The sequence below is a fragment of the Schistocerca piceifrons genome, chromosome 3 (genome assembly GCF_021461385.2).
Source record: "Schistocerca piceifrons isolate TAMUIC-IGC-003096 chromosome 3, iqSchPice1.1, whole genome shotgun sequence".
In the NCBI taxonomy this organism is placed as follows: Eukaryota; Metazoa; Arthropoda; class Insecta; order Orthoptera; family Acrididae; genus Schistocerca; species Schistocerca piceifrons.
Window position 1 is genome coordinate 936,295,884 of NC_060140.1, and position 24,605 is coordinate 936,320,488.

General features: G+C 40.8%; 1 protein-coding gene across 1 annotated transcript in view; it reads left to right on the forward strand.

Moving 5' to 3' along the window:
- The window catches only part of LOC124789238 (neurogenic differentiation factor 4-like), a 43,261-nt gene extending 31,492 nt beyond the window's left edge, over positions 1 to 11,769 (forward strand). The window contains exons 3-4 of the mRNA XM_047256533.1: positions 9,196 to 9,414; positions 11,637 to 11,769. Coding sequence (XP_047112489.1) covers positions 9,196 to 9,414; positions 11,637 to 11,738 — 321 coding nt within the window. The 3' untranslated portion in view covers positions 11,739 to 11,769. The remainder of the gene's footprint in view (positions 1 to 9,195; positions 9,415 to 11,636) is intronic.
- Positions 11,770 to 24,605: the final 12,836 nt, after the last annotated feature.

A 24,605-nucleotide genomic window follows, 5' to 3' on the forward strand; every position in this document is an offset into this window, starting at 1 on the left:
TAACCAAAAACCTTAGAGAAATCCTCAGTTTGGTTGTAAGTAAGTTCCCCAATTATACTGTAATCATTGGTGGAGACTTTAATCATTCAACAATTAATTTGGAAAATCACAGTTTTGTTAGTGGTGGATGTAATAAGACATCCTATGAATTTTACTAAAAGCCTTCTCAGAAAACTAGTTAGAACAGATAGTTAGGAACCTCAATCATGATGGAAATATGTTGGATCTAGTGGCTACAAAGACACTTGACCTCTTTGAAGATGCCCACATCAGAACTGGTATCAGTGAGCATGATTCAGTTGTGGCAACAATGATAAACAAAGTACGAAGAACAACTAAACCAAGCAGAAAAATATATACATATGTTCAGTAAACTAGATAAAAAATCAGTAGTGTCACATCTCAATGAGAAACTTGAAACCTTCAGCACAGGGCACGGGCATGTAGAGGAACTCTAAAAACTCTTAAAAGAATAGTTGACCATGCACTGGATAGATGTGTATCCAGCAGAACAGTTCATAATGGGAGGAAACCTCCATGGTATACAGTCACTGTAGATAAACTTCTAAAGAAACAGACATTACTGTGTAACAGGTGTGTAGCAAAGTGTAGGGCTGTAGACAGAGAGATGCTGAATGAAATGTGTTTGGCTTCAAGAGAGCAATGCATGATCACATCAATGACTACCATAGCAGAATATTGTCAAGTGATCGTTCACAGAACCCAAAAAAATTATGCTTGCATGTAAAGACTGTTAGCGGTATGAAAGTTCGTGCCCAGTCCCTTGTGAATGAGACAGGTACTGAAATTGAGGGTAGAAAAGCAAAAGCTGAAATGCTTAACTCCATTTTCAAGTGTTCCTTTGAAAAGAAAATCCCAGGAGAACTACCAAATTTAATTCTTGTACCAGTGAAAAAATGAATGAAGTAAGTATTAGTATCAGTAATGTTGAGAAACAGCTAAAATTGTTAAAATTGAACAAAAGCCCTGAGGCCCGATAGAATCCCTGTCATATCCTATACTGAATTTGTGGCTAAGTTAGCCCCTCTTCTAAGTATACTCTATTGTAGATCCCAAAACAAAAAACTGTGCCCAGTTCTTGGAAAACGGCACAGGTTACACACGACTACAAGAAGGGTAGTAGAAATGATCGACAAAACTACCGCCCAATTTCCTTGAAATCGATTTGCTGTAGAATGTTAGAACGTAGTCTCAGCTCAAACACAATGAGGTATCTTGAACAGAATGACCTCCTTAATGCCAACCAACATGGATTTCAAAAACATCAGTCATGTGAAACCTAACTCACACTTTTCTCACATGAAATACTGAAAGCTTTGGATCAAGGCAACCAGATAGATGCAGTATTTCTTGATTTCTGAAAGGATTTGACTCAGTTCCACACCTATGCCTATTGTCAAAAGTACAGTCATATAGGGCATCAAGTGAAATTCGTGACTGGATTGAGGACTTTTTGGTAGGGAGGACACAGCATGTTATCTTGGATGGAGAGTCATCGTCAGATGTAGAAGGAACTTTGGGTGTGCTCCAGGAAAGTATGTTGGGACCCTTGCTGTTCAAGTAATATATTAATGACCTTGCAGACAATATTAATAGTAAAATCAGGTGTTTTGCAGATGATGCAGTTATCTACACACATCAAAAAAGTTTTGCATCAACCCAGTTCCCAGAACTCCTGAAGATAGACATTGACTGTGGGTATTGTACGACAGACACAGTACCTTTGACTGTTAAGTGATGTCACTAAGCCTACCCAAGGTTGTAAACAGCCACGCATGAGAAGCGCCTATTAGACAGAGGGGTCCGACAGCGGATCAGTTCCTGTCACTCTGCCGGGAAGGAGGTACTCGGCTTGTGGTGTCTGTAGTTCAACCATGCCTAGACAGTCAATACCGCGGTTTGATCATGTCCACATTGTTACTTTGTGCCAGGAAGGGCTCTCAACAAGGGAAGTGTCCAGGCGTCTTGGAGTGAACCAAAGCGATGTTGTTCAGATATGGAGGAGATACAGAGGGACAGGAACTGTTGATGACATGCCTCGCTCAGGCTGCCCAAGGTTCTACTACTTCAGTGGATGACCACTACCTACGGATTATAGCTTGGAGGAACCCTGACAGCAACACCACCATGTTGAATAATGCTTTTCATGCAGTCACAGGACATTGTGTTACAACTCAAACTATGCACAATGGGCTGCATGATGTGCAACTTCACTCCCGACGTCCATTACGAGATCTATCTTTGTAACCATGACAACATGCAGTGCAGTACAGATGGGCCCAACAACATGCCCAATGTGTAGCAGTTCCACCTGCTTTTAATTATTTTGTTCATTTGTTGTCCTCGGTGTTGATGTATTGCATTGCTACACTGGCTGAAAAATGGGGTTTGTAATTTGGACACTGACTACTTTAAATGTATCTGATAGATGCACAGCTGTGTTACATAGTGCCTTAATTTCACTGTTCATAACCCCCACCTCCAATAATACACAGTTATATGGCCAGTGCACTATTGTTTAACTTGTGATAAGCCTCATTAATAGTTTGCAGGCAAAACTCCACATACTGCTACAATAGTTTACTGTTGAATATCTACAAGCAGTTCTTGAAGAATAATCAGGTACATATGGAGCAGTCACTGTCATTGGATTTTACACATGGTCTAATTGTTTAACACTTGTTCCACAGTTAATTTGAAGCATTGTTGATGTTCTAACCAGCACAGGTTACACGTCTGAAACTCGGCCGTGGACTGACTGTCTCGAGACCAAAATTTGGGCCCTAATGTATCATCACAATAATAGGAGCTGAAACTACACATTATTTAAAGTTAAATTTACAGAAATTACAATTAAAACTTAACTCATTCAATTAACTGAATACATAGAAAAATTGCATCTTTTTAACACTTTCTTCTACTAAAAGGTTTAGGCCGAATTATTTGTTTTAATTGTGAAATTAATGAATATAGTTATGTAAACAATACTTTTGACAAAACTGTTTAATTACTTTGGAATTAATTATGAGCTGGGTTTGCTAACATGTTTTTGAATAGAGCCAAATCGATCCTTTACAGTTACTATGAAGGAGATATCAAGGTGGTAAGGTAATGACCACGTTCTCTCTTCTAATCATCAATACTTTTATTACACGACAAATGTACAGGTCGAAGACTAGGCAGGAACTGAGGTCCCGGAAGTATACCAAAACAAAGATCAACTCGAAGACATAATACACATATGATGTTCTGGCCTATCGATCTGTGGATTGACGCCACATAGTCCCCCCCCCCCCCTTCCGTCCTGCAGTATGGAGTACGTACCCGAAGGTGGGGGGGGGGGGCGGTGGCGAGAGTTTAAGTGGGTTACAGTGAAGTCCTCCGCGTCTAACAGCATCGGCCGTGTGGGAGGAGAGCATGGAGCAAATCCTGGAATGCTGATGCTGAAGTCTTGAAGCGATGTCGGCGGTTGTAGTCGTCGGCTGGTGCGGGAGCGCTGGTATGGAAGGGTGTTGTCGGCAGGGAGCCTAATGATCACCTTTCCACTTGGCCTAATGTAAGCACGTAGGTTGGCACACATAGCACTTCGAGAAATTTTGAAACGCTTCACTACACGTTGTGACACACCACCTAACGAGTCACACGAATCGTCACATGCAAGCAGCACTAATGCAGTATCACCACTAATGACGACAGATAAACCACAAATGTCATTAGGATGAACAAGGGTAGAGAGCTCATAAGTGGCCCTGCTAACAGAGAGGTATGCTGAGCTGGTGGGGTGCGGAAACCGTAGCACGGTGAGGGCGGTGTGCTGCAAGTAGAGGTGTGAGTGTCAGACTGTGAGGACTGAGTGGGCGTGGCAGGAACCTGTGGGCTGCACCGTTTAGAAGAGCAGCGTGGTGTGCTGTCGCACGAAGATGGAACTGTTATATTAGAGCCCTGGGAGCTGGGGCCTCTGCTACGGGAGACGGGAGGTGGAAAACCCCGGAATTAGTGTGAGCTCGTTGATGGGGCTGGTGTAGGTGTGAATTTACACGAATCATGAGCAGAAGAAGAAGGCTGAGGGTGGCCAGAGAGCATGGTCTCTTCAACGGTGGGTGAGGTAGGGAAAATCTCGACGTGAGCAGGTTTAACCTTATTGAGGGAGACAGTAGTTACTGAGCCCTTAATTATGATGTCCATTGTGTTACCGGTTCATTTGACAACTCTGTACGGGCCTGTGTAAGGGGGCTGTAACTGGGCTTTTACAGTGTCGTCGCGAAGGAACACAAATTTGCAAGTGTCGAGCGCCTTGGGAACATACGTGTGCAGCGGAGTGTGGCTGGAAGGGGACGGGGGTTGGAGCTCGTTACAGTGTAACCTCACCTGTTCTACCAAGGACGGCAGTTCGGATGGTTTGGCGACTGGAGTAGGAGCAACAAGTTCGCCTGGCAGTGTAAGGGACTGGCCGTAGACGAACTTGGCCACTAAGCCTTTAAGGTCTTCCTTGAAAGTGGTCCGCTAACCGAGTAAGACGAATGGCAGGGCTTCCGTCCAAAGGAGGCCATGGCAATGTAGGGCTGTCTTAAGCGTCCTATGCCAATGTTCCACGAGGCCGTTGCTTTGGGGGTGGTATGCTGTTGAATGAATTTTCTTGATGCCACACAACTTACATAACTTGACAGATTAAGTTTAGTGGGGCGTCCACATTGGGGCCCTGGTTGTGGTTGGAAACTGGCATAGCTGCCGGACTACTGGGCAAGGGCATTCATGCAGTAGAGCGGAGTAATCTCGGTCGGCGGCGCGCAAGTGTTCGCTATTTGGTCTATCTTTGTAGGTGGAGATGGCAGTTTGGACAGACAGAGGCAGCTTTTCTGTCCAAATCTCAGTGAGCGTGGCGTCTGGAATGTCGCATTCACCGACGAGAAGTCGAAGGCATCACCACAGCTGGGACGGAGATCTGTTGCCAGAGCGTTCGTCATAGACAAGCTGTCGAACGTTTTCTCTTCTTGTCTTGGAGACACGTTCCAGTATTGCTTGTTTAGCTGTAGTGTACTTATCATTCAGAGGAGGTGACTTAACCAGGTCATAAATTAAGTCGACACGGTCATGGAGGTGGTTCATGATGCATATGAAATGGGCATTGTCATCAAATGCACAAACACTGAAAGTTTGCTCGACCAGGTTGAACCAGAATTCTGGGTGAGCAGGTTTGAATGCCGGAAGTTTCGGTAGATTCGACGAACTGGCGGTCGAAGAACGTGGGCAGCCACTCGCGGACGCAGGAGTAGGCAAGTCAAAGTTAACTCTGCATCGTGAGGGCGGTAGAGAGAATGCAGATGTGCCGGCTGTGTTCATAGTAGCTGGAGGGGAAGCGAAATCCATGAGCAGGAAGCCTGGCATGGAGTGAAGCGGGACCGGTTGTTGTGGCGGAAGGTCAAAATGGTTATTATGCAGTTGGTTCTCCACATCTGCAGTGAAATTGTTCATCACAGAGTCACTGATGAGCTCCGTGGAACCTGATGTGCTCAAATTACTGCACTGATGAACACTTGGAGTAACAGGCTGGCGAATGTCAATCACGTAGTGTGCAACCGGCGAGGAATGATACACACATCGAACTAGCACATTCAAAAAGGTGTCCTGTTGTGGCACATTATGAAAACTATGCTCCCCACTATTTACAGTACTTGCATTAAAGTTTGGTATCAGTGTGTAGTGGTTTCTTCTACTGCTGTGCGGCGAAAACTGAAGCACTTCGGGGCTAACAAAGCTGGAGTCAGAGACCGCTGGCGTCATGTTGAAAACCATTGCACCTGACGAGGTCCCTGGGTTCTCGAGGCTATATAGGACTGCGGAAATTCACATTGGGCACTGACTACAGCTGGTGTGCTTGAATTTAATTGCTGTAGCTGGTGAAAACTGGGCGGCGGTGGTGTGTTGTAGAAGGCCATTGTGTAGCGGACAAAGGTCCACGCGGAATGCAGAATCCGGCATGGTAGTCACTTTGTACTATGTTCGACAGATTATTCGAACTTCAGGGTCACCACTGAAGGAGATATCAAGGTGGTAAGGTAATGACCACGTTCTCTCTTCTAATCATCAATACTTTTATTACACGACAAATGTACAGGTCGAAGACTAGGCGGGAACTGAGGTCCCAGATGTATACCAAAACATAGATCAGCTTGAAGACATAATACACATATGATGTTCTGGCCTGTCGATCCATGGATCGATGCCACAACTATTAGTTGTTCCTACAAATGTTTATACTTAGTGCAGAATTGACATTTGTTTACATGTCAACAATACAATTTAAGTTACGAAACACTTACTAATTTTGGCTTATTACGGAAGATACTAACTAGGAATAGTCAACATAAATTAGAAAATCAATTGCATACATAAAACTAAGCACAAAATTAGACCTGGTGTTATTTACTTTCTCTTTTATGGAAATGCAGATTATATTCGTGGAAGTTAATGATAATTAGTTAAAAGTAACAAAATCAATTTAAGGAGGCAGAAGGCAAAATGAGATGGGAATTAAAATGATCCCAGCTTGCTTCATCACATGGTTTTTCTGCAGAGGTCCATGTTCAACAATGTGCAACAAACGGTGTGCACTGAAACACTTGTGGGAGCACCAGTATTGTGCCCTTTTGGCAGGGATACCACAGATCACTATTTGTCCTACTTTACAGAGCAGACAAGCCTCCAAACCTCACTTTCTTAAGAGTCATGGATGTCCAACCATTTAGTGCCTACTGGCAATTTCAGTGTCCTTCTACCTCTTTCCATGGATGCTCACAACAGTAGGACATGAACATTTGACCAGCTTTACCATCTTTGAGATACTCATTCACAGGATCTGTGTAATGATAATCTGCACTTTGTCAGAGTTTCAGAGTTGCTTATCTCCATAGATTTCCCCACTGCAGCCCATATCGTCCCTAAGGTGATCCCCCATCCTTGTCTGGTCGGCTTACATTATTTTGTTACTGCATCATGTGCCTACTGTGCCACCAGGAAGCATCCATTGTCACAGTGGGCAGTGGTCACAATGTTTTGGCTTGTCAGTGTATTCTTTTCATATTGTTGTTATCCTACCCTGGACTTTCCATTGTTTGATGCATTAATTCATTGTGAAGAGAATACTGGGAACCTCTGAAAATGACTCAGGCTCCACCTGTAATTGATCCTACTTCAGAACTAGCTGGAACAGAACTGCCTTGCTGCATATGGAAAAGCCCTCAGTAGAATAAGAATGTCACATGGCATCTGTTATGACTCATTCTACAAATGGGGAATAACCAAATCACTGACCTGTGGCTGTGGAGAAACTTGTCAGATTGTTCACTACATTGTCCTTGAATGCCCCCTTACAGCATATTCAGGACAAAAATGTGATTTCTTCAAAGCTTCAGACTCTGTACTGGATGGGATTATCAGTCTCAACTTTAAAATTTAAATTTATGTATACACTGTTTGTATGATCTGTTTTATCCTTGCGACTACATTGTGAAATATTTTTGCTTTGTTTTATATATATTATTTTTATGTATTACATTAAGTCTATGTAAGCCATATGTAAACAACAATGACAACAACAACAACAAGAATAATAATAACTGATAAGCATGTAAACAAGGCTGTGAACATAGCTAGCTTTCTGATGAATTTTTCTTCATAGCAGTAGAGCACACGTGCATTCAGATAGATACTCACTCATATACCTGCAAGGCTGCATTGTCCCTGCTAAATACATTGTGCCAGCACTACACTTTGATTGTTATGTGAAGTTGTATCAGGTAGAGTGGGCAAGGGGAGAATGGGATGGACAGAGTACGGAAGGTTCGAGGAATGGTGGCTGATGTCTAAAATGGAGGGACAGTAGGCACACAGAGTGGAATGTGGCAGTAGTGAGCTTGTTCTGGCCACAAGATGGTGTAACTGTGCGCAGGACACAATGACATGGAAGAGTAGATTGGGAGGTGGAGATAAAACAGATGGAGAGGACATTGCAGATAGTTGGATATGAATGTGTGATGGCCCATGGAGCCAGGGTTGTGGTGGGTGTGGGGTAGTGGCTAGAGAAGACTGATGGCAGGAGGATTTCACGATCAAAGCTTATGCTGTAAGGACAATTCCCATCTGAGTAATTCAGAAAATGTTGCGGTACGAGGAATGATTTGGGTGGCTTGGGTTGTGAAGCAGCTATTGAAATCAAGTATGTTGGGAACAGCAGTGTGTGTTGGCACTAGGTGGTCAACTCTGCTCTTCGTCACAGTTTGGTGGTGGACATTCATTTAAGTGGACAGTTAGTTGGTAAGCAGAAATTGTAGCAGAGTTGGTGTGCAATATGGCTGCTTTCACAGGTGGCCCTGTCTCAGGATAGGATAGGATAGGATAGGATAAGGTAAGCCTGTGACAGGAGTGGAATACAATATATGTAACTAAAGATACTTATATAGTGATTCAGAGATATTTTCTGTACTTTAACTTCACTTTATGTATGATTTTCTATTAAATATATACAGTATTAAACATATATAAAAACAAAGATGAGGTGACTTACCGAACAAAAGCGATGGCAGGTCGATAGACACACAAACAAACACAAACATACACACAAAATTCAAGCTTTCGCAACAAACTGTATGTGTGGATGGATATGTGCGTGTGTGCGAGTGTATACCTGTCCTTTTTTCCCCCTAAGGTAAGTCTTTCCGCTCCCGGGATTGGAATGACTCCTTACCCTCTCCCTTAAAACCCACTTCCTTTCGTCTTCCCCTCTCCTTCCCTCTTTCCTGATGAGGCAACAGTTTGTTGCGAAAGCTTGAATTTTGTGTGTATGTTTGTGTTTGTTTGTGTGTCTATTGACCTGCCATCGCTTTTGTTCGGTAAGTCACCTCATCTTTGTTTTTATATATAATTTTTCCCACGTGGAATGTTTCCTTCCATTACATCAATATTAAACATACAACTACATAAGACTCCCACTGGGAAAATGACTAGAGGGACGATTAGAACTTCGTAATTTTGTGCATAGACAGACATGACAATACACATGGTCACGTATATCTTGCAGTGATGCACCCATCTGACTGCTCAAATTAACAGCAGTTATTTGTGTCGCTTTGGTGATCTGAAACATGAAAATGATATTACTTACACAAAATGTTACAGGGCTGCCAACTAGCAACAGGCTGGGGTCTCAATCAAATATATAGTTGTGATATGCATGAAATACACAATAGCATCTACAATGGAAATGTGTCTGCACTGAGCAATGGATACTGTCCTGGCTTCTTACCACAACAGGCTGATGGCAACCTCTTATACAGTTGCCCACGCCAAGGCATATCATGTGGTTACAGTGGTGTAGATTGCCACTGGGATGATCAGGTATGTTTTTTTTTTTTAATTTTATTTTATTACCAGAGTAAATTCACTTGCATTTTTACACAATTGTTTAAGTGTAGTGCTTAACCTAAGACCAGTGAACTATAAATTTTATTGTGAATTCTTCTCATTATTATTGTGACAAGTAAAGTCATAGTGAAGATTATAATTAAAAATTAGGAAAATCATCTTGTCTTGGAAATAAAAACTACTTCTCTCACATTATATTATTTATCTGGTTGCTATTTACCTTACTGAATATTACCATAATTTTGACACTCACTAATATGTATTATTTAAATTGAGCAAAAAGGATACATCTCATTACAATGTTAAAACAGGCATTTAACCACATTTATTACCAAAAAATATGTTTTTTTTTCCATCAAGTGCTGCTCAGCTTATCAGTGCTAGTAAAATGTTTTGATATTACCTCAAATCTTCACAACATACACATAACTTTCTTGGCAAAAACAATGTTCAGTTTTGAGAGCTTTGTTTAATGCCATTCTTCTTGGACTATCTTCCATTTTAATATTATATAGCTTACTTTTGTTTCTCCATCATCCATCAGCTTCCAGTAATGTGAGGTTTGCCATTGGACTCATACTTAACAGTTCCCTAAAATGTGTTGTGACACATTTGAGACTTAAAATTATCATGAGGAAGGACTGTTGTGCTGGGCTTGGGACAACATGTAGAAGTGTCAGGCAGCAGATCAGCTTCCAGGAACTTTTTTATTTGTAAGCCCCTCAAATGAGCATACATGCCACTTCAAGGTGCTGTAAATGGCATAGAAGTGACATCAGACAGTCACTTGATCCTTCACCACTCATGTAAGTCAAGGCAGTGAAGTGATGTATATGTGCAAGTCAAATACAGAGAAAGATAGGTCAAGGTGGAGAATGGCAGAAAGGAGTTACAGTGATTGGACATGTCCATGACTGCACAGTAAATGATATCACCCAATTTATTGATATCTCTATACAGACTGTTCTATAATGTATCAGTTCCAGCCATACAACACAGCTTAATAACAGTGGCCATAAAAAAATTCTAACCGACAGGGACTGAAGAAGGATATCACAATCAATCAATCATAACTGGTTTCAAACCCAGGAGGAATTATTACTGTCAGTGAATGTAGATGCATGTCAACTTGTTTCCAAATGAACATTGCAAAAGAAACTGCATGCAATGGAAATTTGGAGTCGGTTGCCTTGCAATAATCCTTTGCTCAGAGCAGCACATAAAGCTGCATGCCTTCGGTGGGCCAAATGACATAGAAGTCAAACAAAAGCTGACTGGAGGCATGTAGAGTGGTCTAAGAGCCACAGTCTGGTCCCTTTCCAAATCATGCATGGCACTGAATGCACTGACAGCTGAATGAGGCATTTAATCTGCAGTGTATGGAGAATGTATTTCATAATTTCTGTAACGTTTTTGGGATGTTTTTTGTACTATGACTTGGGTCCACTCATTGATGTTACCAAGACCATAAATCAGTGTATTTGTTCCAACATTCAAGGTGACCAAGTGTTGCTCTTTCATCCACATCTTTAAGATATGGGTGATGTGGACACTCTCTTCTTCAAAGATAACAACAGTTGTGTTCAGATGGCTGGACATGTATATTTCTCATTTGACAAACACTTACAAACTCTACACTCTGACTGATTCATTAAATCAACCATTGTGCAATTATTTATAACAGTGGATAAAATGTAACAATAAACATTGCTGCAGTTTGGAAGGTCTATGAAATCTAATCCTCAATTAGTGGCTTCAGGTGGGTATGGTATAATTAATGAATCTTGTGAACTCTCTTTCTCACTGAAATGAAGCCTTTATCAAGACTAGAGGCAGTGTTACATTGCATTACAGTGGTGTCTACTAAGGGATGATTAATGTTTTGTCTGGTGTGCTTACACACGGGTACGGTGAACACAGAATTTCCTCTCTAATTATACTGCAATGCAGCAGAGAGAACACAAGTTGAAACCTAAGTCACCATGTTCAACACCTTATTTGTTTGCCAGTCCATCATTAAGAGATTCTTCAATGTGCTCAGTGGTTGTATTTTTCATGCGAGTGTTTATATTGCATTCATTATTTTCCACTAATATATGTTTCCATTAGAAATTATTTACTGTTCAGTTTTTCATTGTAAATGATAATTAATAAAAGACATTTGTCAAGTAATAAGTATATTATTTTTCCCACAGGACACATCATCATCCTTCACATCTGTCAATCTGAGTTCTCAGGACTCATCACCTGAGCACACTTACACCTACCAGGCACAAGCATGCTGCTATCAGTGGTAAAATGTGTCCAAACTAGTCCTTGTATCTGTACAAACTGATCTCATGGTAATGTTTCTTAAATACCTCGAAAACTGATTTAAGCATTTACTAGTTGTAACTTGAATACAAATAAATACATTACTTTACAAATATGCTAATTACTGATTAATTCCTTTGAATCAAAACTTCGAAACAAATTATATAATTTAAAAATTCAAACAAAAAATGGAAACACACTGGCAACAAAAATAAATGTTCTAATGATTCCAATGAAACCAGTAAAAAAAAGTAACCAAATGTAGTTCAGTCATGCTTTGTACTATGCTAAGTTACTTACTACATAATGGATCTCTTCCACTGGTCCTTTCACAGACAGACTGAAATATGCAGTTGTCAATCCACTCCAGCTTCAGCATGTGACTGATTTGCCTTCTAGTTTGCATCTCACACCTCCTGCTACAATCTGCAATGAGTCACCTGTGTATGCAATGCACCCTCCTGTTTCTCTCATGATTCTGAACTTTTCTGGCAGCACTTAACTATCACTTTCACAGAAGGGCAAGCCACAAAGTGAAATGAAGTGATGGTATGGCATTTATTGGCCGGGATATCGCCTTCGGGGTTCGGCTGCCAAATTGTAAGTCTTTTTAGTTGATGACACTTCGGTGACTTGCGTGTCAATGATGATGAATATGATGATGGACACACAACACCCAGTCCCCTGCCAGGAATCAAACCCGGGCCCCCTTGCATGGTACATGGTAACACTACTGCTGCGCTATGGAGGTGGACCACACAAACTGAATCTCATGGACATCATTTAATTAAGCCCTTCACACACTGCTTCCTGGGGCAAGTCACTTCTGGCTCTTCCACCAAAGTATTTATCTCTTATACTATCTTGCAAAACTTCTGAGCATCTCATTTTCCACAGTTATCTAAACAAGGTGATCCACTACAGGTTATCTAAAGCTTCCACATTGTGCACAAAAATCCACATTACGTACTTTTCTGATTGGATTCCAACAATACACGAGATGAAATTTATGATGTCTCATTTTATTTTTTCTTTCTAAACCAATACTGATTAAAGTTTATGTTTGCAAGAGTTAAGTGTCTTTCTAAATGACTGTGCCATGGTTTCTCTTGACATATGGCAATCACTTACAGTTCTTATTTATACAAAAGAATAGGGCTGCGACCCCATCCCAACTCAGGACTGTCCTTGCTGATACCACCAGAAGATTATGCAGGAGGATTCATAAGAGGACAACATGCATGTTTGTACGGTTCTCTGTTACTCACAGGAGGGAATAATTTCAGGGGGGTACATCAACATAGAAAGTGAACTGCAGATCAATAAATGATCATTCTCATTGCTTATACATTAATGTATCTTATAAGTTTGTAAATCAGACATTCTTTGAAAAAAAAATCATTTAGATTCTTCAATTATTTACCTTGGTATATGACCTACTTTCTGTTGTTGTCTCTTGCAGACTTTTTTTTAATTGTCTCCCAAGTACGCCCCAGGCTACAAAGATGATTGCTTACAAATCACTCGTGTAACCTTTTCTAGAGTATTGCTTAAGTGTGTGGGATCCATACCAAGTGAGACTAACAGAAGATATTGAACATATCCAGAGAAGGGCAGCACAAATGGTTTCAGGTTTGTTTAATCCATGGAAGAGTGTCTGAGAGGTACTGAAGGAACTGAACTGGAAGACTTTTGAAGATAGATGTAAACCATCCTGAGAAATCTATTAACAAAGTTTCAAGAAATGGCTTTAAATGATGACTCTAGTAATGTACTACAATCCCCTATGTACTGCTCACACAGGTATCTTGAAGATAAGATTAGAATAATTACTGGACACACAGAGGCATTCAAACAATCATTCTTCACACACTCCGTATGTGAATGGAATGGAAGAAACCCTAAGAACTGGTACAATGGGATGTACCCTCTGCTATGCACCTCACCATGGTTTGCAGACTATAGATGTAGATGTAGATGTGTTCCTTCAGCTATTTGTCACATTTTATTACTATTATTTTCAGAGCTATGATCCTGCCTGCAGCTGTAATATTTTCCAACTTCTTCCAGAGACCTGACTGAATATTATTTTTTTGAGTTTGGCTTGTAGATTTGTTGTTGTGGCTCTGATCTAGCTATTGTATTTTACTCACTTATTTACATGAGTTTCCTTAAAAACGCAGCCTACCCTGAAGTGACTTACAGTATAGTTCAAAATGGAAAAGGTACTTAAAAAGCTGGCTGCACTATATATGTCAACAAAATACATAACACATTTTGTGCTGCAGATAGGGGTCTTTATAATGGTTCCAACTGATGCTACTGAATGAAACATATTCTGGTATAAAATGTTTATGCTACATTCCCCTTTGAATAGCACATTTGCTGCTACCAGGTCTGGCCTAACACACAATTATTGATGTAAAATCAAATATTTGCTCGTAGCTGGCGCTGCTACATTCTACAGTAGCTAATGTAAGTATAGAACCTGTGACCTTCTGTTTAAAGAACCACAACTTACAACAGTCAAAAATGTTTTTTTAAAGTCAACAACAGTTGTCAGTTTTGGTATGCTTATTAAATATTGCACAGTTCATCAATTCAGAATTATGACTACATAGCATGCCACACATAATTTTTAAGCCCCTCAGAAGAAAATCTCAACATTCTCTAAGCTTCTGAAAATTTTGTGTACACCAGATCTTCATCACTGTCTGAAATATTCTGATTCTTAATAACAGTAAATTAGAATATTTTCGTAAGTACATATAAGTGCACTTCTAAACACTAGAATATGACTTGCAAGATGAGTATATACACAAAAAACCTCTCTCTGCCAGACTGTGGGAACATTCTCTCTTCTGACTGGTTGCAACATATTGTAGCCAATCAGCTTCATAGTTTTTCATATGCAACCCAATAATTTCCATCCTGGACTAATCACCAATTTCCAATTTACCTTATTCAATTTCCAGTATCTATTATTTCCAAAAAATAAATGAACTGCAAATAATCTCATCTTTACTTCTCTTCATCATCATCATCATCATCTTGGACAGTTTCCAGCCATTGGCTGGGTCTGTCGGGAACACAAGCCTCTCCATCGTGTTCTGTCTTTCTGTCTTTCCACCATTCCCCCTCTTCCACCTTCGTCCAGTTCTCTCCTCTTCTCATCACACATTCCTTCACTCCCTTCACCCATCTATCTCTTGGTCTTCCTCTGGGCCTCTTCCCCTCCAGTTGCAGATCAAACATCCTCTTTGGAATTCTTCCCTCATCCATTCTCTTCATGTGTCCATACCACTGCAGTCTTGATTTTTCTATCCTGTCCTGTACTGGTTCCTCCTTTAGTCTTTCCCTCACATACACATTTCGCAATCTGTCTCGTCTTGTTACACCCAACCTGCTTCTCTGGAACTTCATTTCACTAGCCTGTATTCTACTTTTGTCGCTTTTGTGCATTACCCATGTCTCACTTCCGTATGCCAATATGGGGACAAAGTAGGTTCGGTATATAATTCCCTTGGATTTCTGTGGCACCTCCTTGCTCCAAATAAGCCCCCTAATGCATTTGTAGAACTGCCCTGCTTTTCTGCACCTTTCATTTATTTCCATTACGTTTCCCCCCTTACTTTCAATCACGCTTCCCAGGTACTTGAAGTTCTCTACCACTTGTAGTTTTTCCCCTCCACAAGTTATATCCACATTTGGCCTATTCTTCTTCCTTGTTGTGACAATTATTTCACTTTTCTTTGCAGAGAAATGCATTCCATATTGTGCTGCCGTTGCCTCCCATGCATCTAACTGCTCTTGCACCTCCTTCTCGCAATTTCCCCATAACATCAGGTCATCGGCAAAAAGCACTGCTTTCATTTTATGATCTCCAATTGCATCTGATACTTGCTGTAGGATTTCATCCATAACAATAATAAACAATAAAGGCGAAAGTGCACTTCCCTGTCGCAGCCCATTTTCCAGCTTGAACCATGCAGTACGTTCCCTCCCCACTTTCACACAACTCTCACTTCCCTCATACATTTTTCTGACTTTTCGTGTTATCTCTTCATCTATCCCTTTTGCGTTCAGCACATCCCAGAGCTTGTCCCCACAGATACTGTCATACGCCTTCTCAATATCTAAAAAGGCCATGATTAAGTCCTTCCCGTACTCATAGTGCCTTTCCTGCAGTTGCCTTACCGGAAATATGAGGTCCGTTGTTGATCTTCCCGGTCTGAAACCGTACTGCTCCTCTTGCAGTCTACTTTCAATACTGCTTCTTATTCTCTTCTCCAGGATCTTTTCATAGATTTTTCCACAGTGGCATAGCAGGGTGATTCCTCTGTAGTTCTCACATCTCCTTTTATCCCCTTTCTTGAAGATCGGGACTATAATTCCTTTCTTCCAATCCTCAGGAATTCTGTTCTCCTTCCACACCACCCTCAGCACTCTGTATAGCCACTGGGTTCCTACTTCTCCTGCTGCTCGTATCATATCCACTGTTACTTCGTCCCAACCTGGTGCTTTGCCCCCTTTCATCCTCTTTATGGCTTCTTCCACTTCATTCCAAGTTAGATCATCAATTTCCCCACTATTATAATCGTCTGCTGCCTTAGGCTCTCCATCCCTGTCAGTTACCCGCTTGGCAGCATTCAACAGATCTTCAAAGTACTCCTTCCAAATCTTTTTGAGCTCATGCATTTCCCCCACAACTCTTCCATTATTATCCATGATCCTCAGGCACTCGCTTCTGTCGTTCCTCTTATTTCTTACCATGGTGTAAAGTACTTTTTTGTTCCCTTCACTGTCCTCTTCTAACATTCTTGTCCATTTTTCCATCCACTTCTTCTTCTCCGCCCTTACTATGGTCTGTGCCGCTTTCTTGCTTTCCTTATATTTTACCCTAGCTTCCTCTGTTTGGGTCTGGAACCATTCTCTGAAGGCTTTGTCCTTTCGAAGTACTGCCTCTTTACATATGTTGTTCCACCATGGGGTTTCCCTACTTCTCCTCTTTGTGCTAGTTCTTCCGCACACATTCTCAGCTGCCTCAACTAGAGCCCTCTTAAAATCTCCCCATTCTTCTTCCACTGTTCCTTTACTTCTCTTAAGACACGAAATTAAGATTTTGTTTCTACAATTCAAAATCTGTCTACTATACGTTAATCACATCATACCATGTATGTGACTCACTGCCTGGTCGCACAACATGAGTGCCACACTCATTCATCATAATCTGTAACAAATGTCAAGATTCATATGTCACATACATTCTTTATTCACCCCCTCACTCCCTCTGACAGACAAAAATAATAATGTCAAAGAAACTGAAAACAAAAATACATTTGTAAGTTGAGAACATTAAGTAACTTGTATTGTTAAACAATATTTTGGTGACTATGTGTTGAGTTTAAGTCATCCACTGCTAAATTTATAAGAACGTATTAAAGTGTCTCAATGTTGACTGTAAGGAGAAGTTATAAATTTTACTTTTAGGTAATTTTAAATATCTCCAAAACTATTTTGAGTATTAACCATCAATATTCTGAAAGGCTTTACAAAATTTCACCTTGATTAGTGTATGGCAAATGACTTTATTAATTCACAGGCTGCTGTGCAATTTAGATGAGCTGGGAGCCTTACATGTGTGATCATCTGCAACCATCAAGTGAGCACAGATATAACATATAGCATGCTTCCAAGCATGGGAATACTTTCTGTAGGTCACTTAGGCCACTAATATAAACCTTACAGCTTCCTAAGTATCTACGCAAATCACTACACCACACAGCCTCCAACAATTTTAATTTCTAACATTCCCCTATTTCTATGGACTGCAGATTTTGTACATTCTTTTGAATTTAAACACTGCTCTTTGTCATTATTAGCTTATACCCCAAATCAGTATCAGCTTCTTTTTTTTTTAAAGAAGAAGAAGAAGAAGAAGAAGAAGAAGAAAAAATATCTGTTGAGCCATCATGTAATCCACTTGGTACCAACGAATCTTGACCAGATATTTAAACAATGGAAAATCCAGGATTCTATAATGACAATATCATGAAAGGGATAGATTGCTAGTCATCATATAGAGGAGATGTTGAGTTACAGACAGGCACAACAAAAACACTGCTAAATATGTGAGCTTTCAAACAAAAGGCTTTTTTCTGAAGTAGACAACAAACATATTCACACAAGCACAACTCAAACATACATGACCACTGTCTCTGGTGACTGAGGCTGGACTGTGAACAACTGCACAGGATGGGAAAAGCAATCTGAGGCTGGGGTGCAGATGGAGAGGGATAGCAGGGTAGGGATGGGAGTGGTGAAGTGCTGTTTGTAGGAGCATTCTGGGACATGGTGGGGATGGGGAAGGGCAGCTAGTGCAGTCAGGAGGTTAGACAAGGGGAGGAGACTAGCAGAGGAGGAGAGAAGTGGAGAGGGGGAAAAAGATTGTGGATATGTTGGTGGAATCGAAAGCTGTCTAGTGCTGGAATGGAAGCAGGGAATGGGTTTAAGTGGGTGAAGGACAGGGACTAATGAAGGTTTGGACCAGGGGGTTACAGAAACATAGGATATATTGCAGGGAGAGTTCCCACATGCACAAATCAATAAAGCTGGTGTTGGTATGAAGGATGGAAACTGTGCAGGTTGTGAAGCAGTCATTGAAGTGAAGAACAGTGTGTTGGGAGGCATGCTCAGCAACTGGGTGGCTTGGCTGTCTCTTGGTCACAGTTTGGAGGTGGCCATTCATGTGTGTTGGTTGTCATGCCCATGTAGAATATAGCACAGTGGTTGCAGCTCAGCTTGTCAGTAACATGGCAAGTTGTTGTGGGAGGGTTATGTGAAAGATCTTGCATCTATGTCTGTTATGGGGATATGAGCCATGGGACAAGGGGTTGGGAGTAGGGATGGACAAGGATACTGTGTAGCTTAGGTGGGAGGTAGAGTACCACTGTGGGAGGGGGTGGGATGGATAGTGTGTAGGATATTCATCAATTCAGGACACAAAGACAATTGAAAGCCTGGTTGTGGAGTACAGCATGACTGCAATTTTTGTCTAGTGTACAGGTTGGAACCACTAGAGACTACTCAAAACCATTCAACAAAATATGAACATGATTTGAAGCAGCAAATGATGCTTGTGTATTTTCAGTACTCGTATTTCACACCCTTATGTGGTGTGACTGCCGATTGTTTGTGTGTGTGTGTGGAGGGAGAGGGGGGGCTGAGTTGCAGCTTTGACACATGTGTGAATAAAATGGTGATGGGTCCCTCTAAGATCCTCCCAGTTCAGCTATGCCCTTCGTGACACCAGCCTACTTTATTGGCAATTTTAAAAATGTGACTTTATAACAACAACCTGTGGAATATTCGTAGGTGCCTGTGAGCACACATCTAGGATTTGAGGAATGAGCAGGTGTCTAAGACTAATTTGCAGGTTGTCTCTGTATCAGTACATTCTTAAAATTCCCCAATAATGCTGGGTGGCTGCCACAGAGGATGTTGCCAAAGTGGCGGGTGAGTGACAGAGGGAAAAGGGGGGGGGGGGGTGGGGGCTTAGAGTGGCCCTTTGCTGTTTTATTCATGCATGTGTCAATGTTGCATCTCTCATGATCATGCCTCAGGAGGGAGCGAAAGAGAGGGGCTAAAATGCTTTAGCATGCTTTGCTGCTTTGGATCATATTCATATTTTGTCGAATGGTTTTAATTGGTCCCTAGTGGTTCTACCCTGTACACGAGATCAAAACTGCAGCCATACAGCACTCCAAAAAGGATGTGATCATGTTCAATCAGGATGCAACTCCGCAATGTCCATAGGGAAGGATTGAAACCTCTAGGGGTGTCAGCAGTGTCAAAGGATGTCACCCTCACACTGCAAGCTGTCATTTCCAGCCATTAAATGTGTGGGAATCAACACCCCGTGGAAAGGGGCAGTTCTACTGACGTCCTTAACGCCATCCCCTGAAGCCTTTCAGTGTTTGTTCTGAGTGGTAGCTTGTCTGAAAGGCTTTCCTTGCCCACCCATTAGAAAATCGTGTGATTTTAACACTGGGTGTTTCAAGTCTCACCTCCAATGCAGAGGCATCAAAAGAAGGGGTGAAATGTGGGTAAGAAGTGGTGTGGTGACCTTCTCATCCTGTGGACATCCATGTGGCGCAGGGAAGAATTGTGGTGAAATTTGATGCCAAGGTGACATCATTAACCCCCCTCCTTACGTATCATATGAACTTCTGAGCACTGGCTTTCTTTTCCCCCTCATGTGTCAGCTCGTTGCTGCTTGAAGCATGGTAAACCAGAGAGTGATGTCACTGGGCACCACACTCCTACACAGTTGCAGACGAAGGTTGTAGGCACCATTGAGCTAAATTTCAAACTTCTGCTTCACTGTGGGAGACAGTCAAGTGGTATCAAAAAAGTGATCCTTTGATTGGGCTGCACAGTTTGGTTAAAAAATCTTTCATATTTGCTGAAACAACTGGAGCATGCAATTTGATATTTTCCTTTAGTTTCAAAAACGAATCTAAAAAATCAATTCATGAATATCTATATTTCACAGACGGACATTACATTTGGTAGAACATCAATGGAAATTACCAATATTTTTGTTTCAGTACCCATAACTGATACAAGTTCCCAACAATAAGTGACGGGACAATGGCAATAAGCAAATGAACCAGAAATTTATTTTCAAAATATCCAAATACATTCTTGAACATCTTCGTTGCGTTTTTCCTAGAGGCATGTGCATTGATTGCTCTTGCCAACATTAAAAGAATGAATTGTTGTGTCATAAACGGCTGTTAAACATAACATACAAAAAATGCTTAAATAGGACCAACAGAAAATAATACAAATGGTGGGAAAATGCAAAATCGGTGAATCTAAAAACAGTTTTCCTGTAATGATACTGTTAGCTTGTTTATAACACTGACTGGGTATTAAAAGTGCACTGTAGAAACCAGAAGGAGAAAATGATAAGCAGATAATGGTGTCCTCAAAATTTCTCTTTCAGAAGTGTGGGGAAAATGTTTTGCCCTGCTGACATGAAAACCCGTCAGCATCCCTGGTCATGCCCTTCACAGAATGTTGCATATTGGTTGCAGGTAAGTTGACCACATGGCTGCTTTCACCGGTGGGCCTGCCTTTGATGGGTTAGGAAAATGCTGACAGGATGGGAGTAAATGGTAGTGGGAGGAGAGAAGAGGTGTTTCATCTAGGTATTTTACAGGGATATCAGCTATGGGGCAAGGGGTTAGGAGCTGCTGTGAAAAGGGACAAACAAGGATATTGCATAGACTGGGTGGGCAGCGGTATACCACATTGGGGCGGGGGGAGGATATTTCTGGGCATAATAAGAGATAGTCAAAACCCTGGCAGGGAATGTGATAGAAGTGCTTGAGTCCTGGATGGTAATGAGTCATGAAGTGGTCATTTCTTTGTGTCAGGTCAATGGGTAAGTGGGGGATGGTGGGTAACTGGGTAACTGGGGAAACAAGGCATGGGAGATCTGCTTCTGTACAAGGTGGGAAGCATAATTTCAGTCTGTGAAGGCCTAAGTAAGACCCTTGATATATTTAAAGAGGGACTGCTTGTCACCATTGATATGATGATCTTGGGTGCTAGGCCGTATGGAAGGGACTTCTTTGTGTGAAATGGATGGCTTATATCAAAATTGAGGTATAGTTGATGGGAGGCCTGATGTGAACAGAGGTACTGTCGGAGCCATCTGTGAAGAAGAGGTCAACACTGAGCAAGATGGCTTGATGAGTGAAGTGAGGAGGACCAGGTGAAACAAATGGGAGAAAAGGTGTTGAGTTTCTGAAAGAGTGTGGATAGGGTGTTTTCACCCTAAGTTGAATTCGTGAAGATGCCATCAGTGAATCTGAACTAAATATAGCAAATGGGAGAAAAGGTGCTGGACTTTAAGAGAAATGAGGATATGGTGTCTTCATCCTATGTCCAGATCTTAAAGATGTCATTAATGAAGCTGAACCAGGTGAGGGGTACCAAACAACTATGTTTCCATCCACACAGTGTCGAGGGCTGTAAGAGAGCTCACATCTATGCAACTCACTGCAGAATGACATAAATAACTTTTTAGAGAACTCCTCTGTATTTGTTTGTAATCTTATTCAATATTTATAGTATCTGGTAACAAATCCGTTACACACAGGAGAACATAGCTGAAGTGAATTTCAGAACAGCACATAAGAGAATGCATTTCTCCACAGTTTCTATCAATTGTTTTTGAGTGTTTAAGTTGCCAATGGAGATGCTTCCTCTGTGCCTTCCAAAACAAGTACAAATGCCACCCCCAGAGCAGGCAGAGAGACTTTTGACAGCATCACACCTTCGCTATGTCCTGTGCTCACACTTCTCACTTCGTCTCTGCTCAAACCGAAATTGAAACACACACAGTAGAGATTCACCACATGCTAACTAGCTAAACAATGTTTTTTACAAGAACATCTTTCATCTGATTATCAGGAAGAGATGTAACAACCTGTACATCACAGATCCCCCAACTAAGTTGAAAGATGTCATGTAAAATAACTTAATTAACTAATTACAACCTCATTAAAGTGTTAGGTTTTTCAATAAATTTGTAATATCACAAAAGTAATTGTCTCATAGCACTGAAATCAGTTTCTGCACTAAAAAAATCAGTCATTTTTAATTAACAATCACTTGGTTTACCAAGGGTAAGTATCATAGCTTATTTTCCCATTTTTGGGTGATATCTTTAGCATGTCATTTTTCTAAGTTCATCTCTTTATTTTCTCTCATTTCATAAGCTACTATTGTCACTTAACTACTTCGTAATTACAATGTTAGCTTTTCATAACAGAACACAAATCCATAGGATATGTATACTGTTTGACCCAGCTAAATCATTAGTTCATTACTTTTGCTCAAAGGCAATTAACTTAATGTTGTTTTTCAGTCATTGTATACCATGTCACCAAGTTCTCAAATTTATTGAGATAAAATGAGGGTTATTTCTTTATTTGCCTGACATTTCACTCTATGCTACTTTCTACAACTTCAAATATCAGATTTGCTGTAAATCAACAAGTAAGTAAATGAAAGTACAAAGAATTAATCATGACCCAGGTAGATCCATTTGTCTTTGACTATTTTTGAGAATATTTCAATAGTATGGTTAAAAATCAATAGTGTGGTTAAAAATCATATTACAGTTTGCTTACTTGTGCAAGAACTGCACTTACACCTTATCCTTCAGACAGATATTGTGATTATACATTCTCATCTTTGCAATGTGGGTCTCCCTCTCCTTACTCCTATGCATAAAGAAATGGTACAGGCCATTCCTTCTGTGGATCCACCTAATGTACGTATAGGCCATCCCTTGTACAGGTCCGCATACACTTGACTCTCCAATACATTCATAATATGGTACAGGTAAATCCTCCCATGTACTCCTCTGACCAAGCACTAGACCATCCCTCCTAATGGGCTGTCTATACTTCCTCTCTCCCATAGCTAAAATTGGGTCCACCTCATCTTAAAAACTGAAATTGTGCACACATTTTATGATCCTTACTTCTACAACTTCCAACATCAAAGTTTATCCATAGCCTAGTGACTTTTTTCTGGCTATTTCACATAGATGTTTCCTAACTCCTTCATAATGTAGACTTGCTATGCTGTGCCACTAATTGTACCATGGGACTTTGTTTCCATCTGCAGAGGGACAAGGGCTGTTAGAGAGCTCACATCTATGCCAACTCACTACAAAATTATGTAAATGCCTTTTGAGAGAACTCTTATGCATTTCATTGTTCTCATATTTAGCATTTACAATACCTGGTGACAAATCTCTTACTACTCAGAATGACACAGCTGAAGTGAGTTTCAGAACAGCACATAAGAGAATGACATTGGTCCACAGTTTCTATCAATTGTTTTCGGGTGTTTACATTGTCAGCAGAGGTGCTTTCTTCATGCCTTTGAAATTCCTGCCACGCTGTGACTCCAAAGTAAAAACGCCACCTCCAGAGCCAGCAGAGATGCTTGATAGCATCACCTGCAGATTCTAAGCTTAAACATTCAGTGTCTTAGAAATAAATCATTAGAACTTGAGGTAGCTATGGACAGTGCAAATATTGACTGCATGTGCATTGTGGAGCATTGGTGCAGAAGTTTTGAACTAAGTAGCATTAATATTCATCCGTTTAAGTTGGCAAGCCAATATTGTAGAAAAAATACCAAAAATGGAGGTGTATGTATATTTACCAAACCAAGTATCAGCTATAAAAGAAGGTGTGAAGCTGAATCATTGAGTGTGGAAAATCATTTCGAAGCAGCAGCTGTGCAGTTGAATGAAATACAGGGAAAAGTCATAGTCATAGCAATATACAGACCACCTACTGGTGATGCAGACATATTCTTTAACCAATTAGAAATATTGCTTAACACTCTGTTCACCGATAGAGCCACTGTAGTTGTGTGTGGTGACGTTAATATTAATCTTATGTGTGAAAGTAGGCTAAAAGACCAGTTCCTAAATCTGTTATGTAGTTTCAACCTGCTTCCATGCATACACACACCCACAAGAATAACAAATAATACAGTTAGTCTTATTGATAATATATTTTCAAATGTAGGATGCACAGAAGTTGAAGTAACAAATACTGATTTGGGATTATCAGACCACCATGCTCTTGTTCTCAAAATTCCTTCAAGGCACTGAAAGAGAAAAAAACACATTTCATGTATAAAAGAAATTTTTCTACAGAAAACTGTGTAGAATTCATAAATATGCTAACTAATGAGGCTTGGGCAGAAGTACTATCCCTAACAAATACAAATGATGCATATAACACATTTTC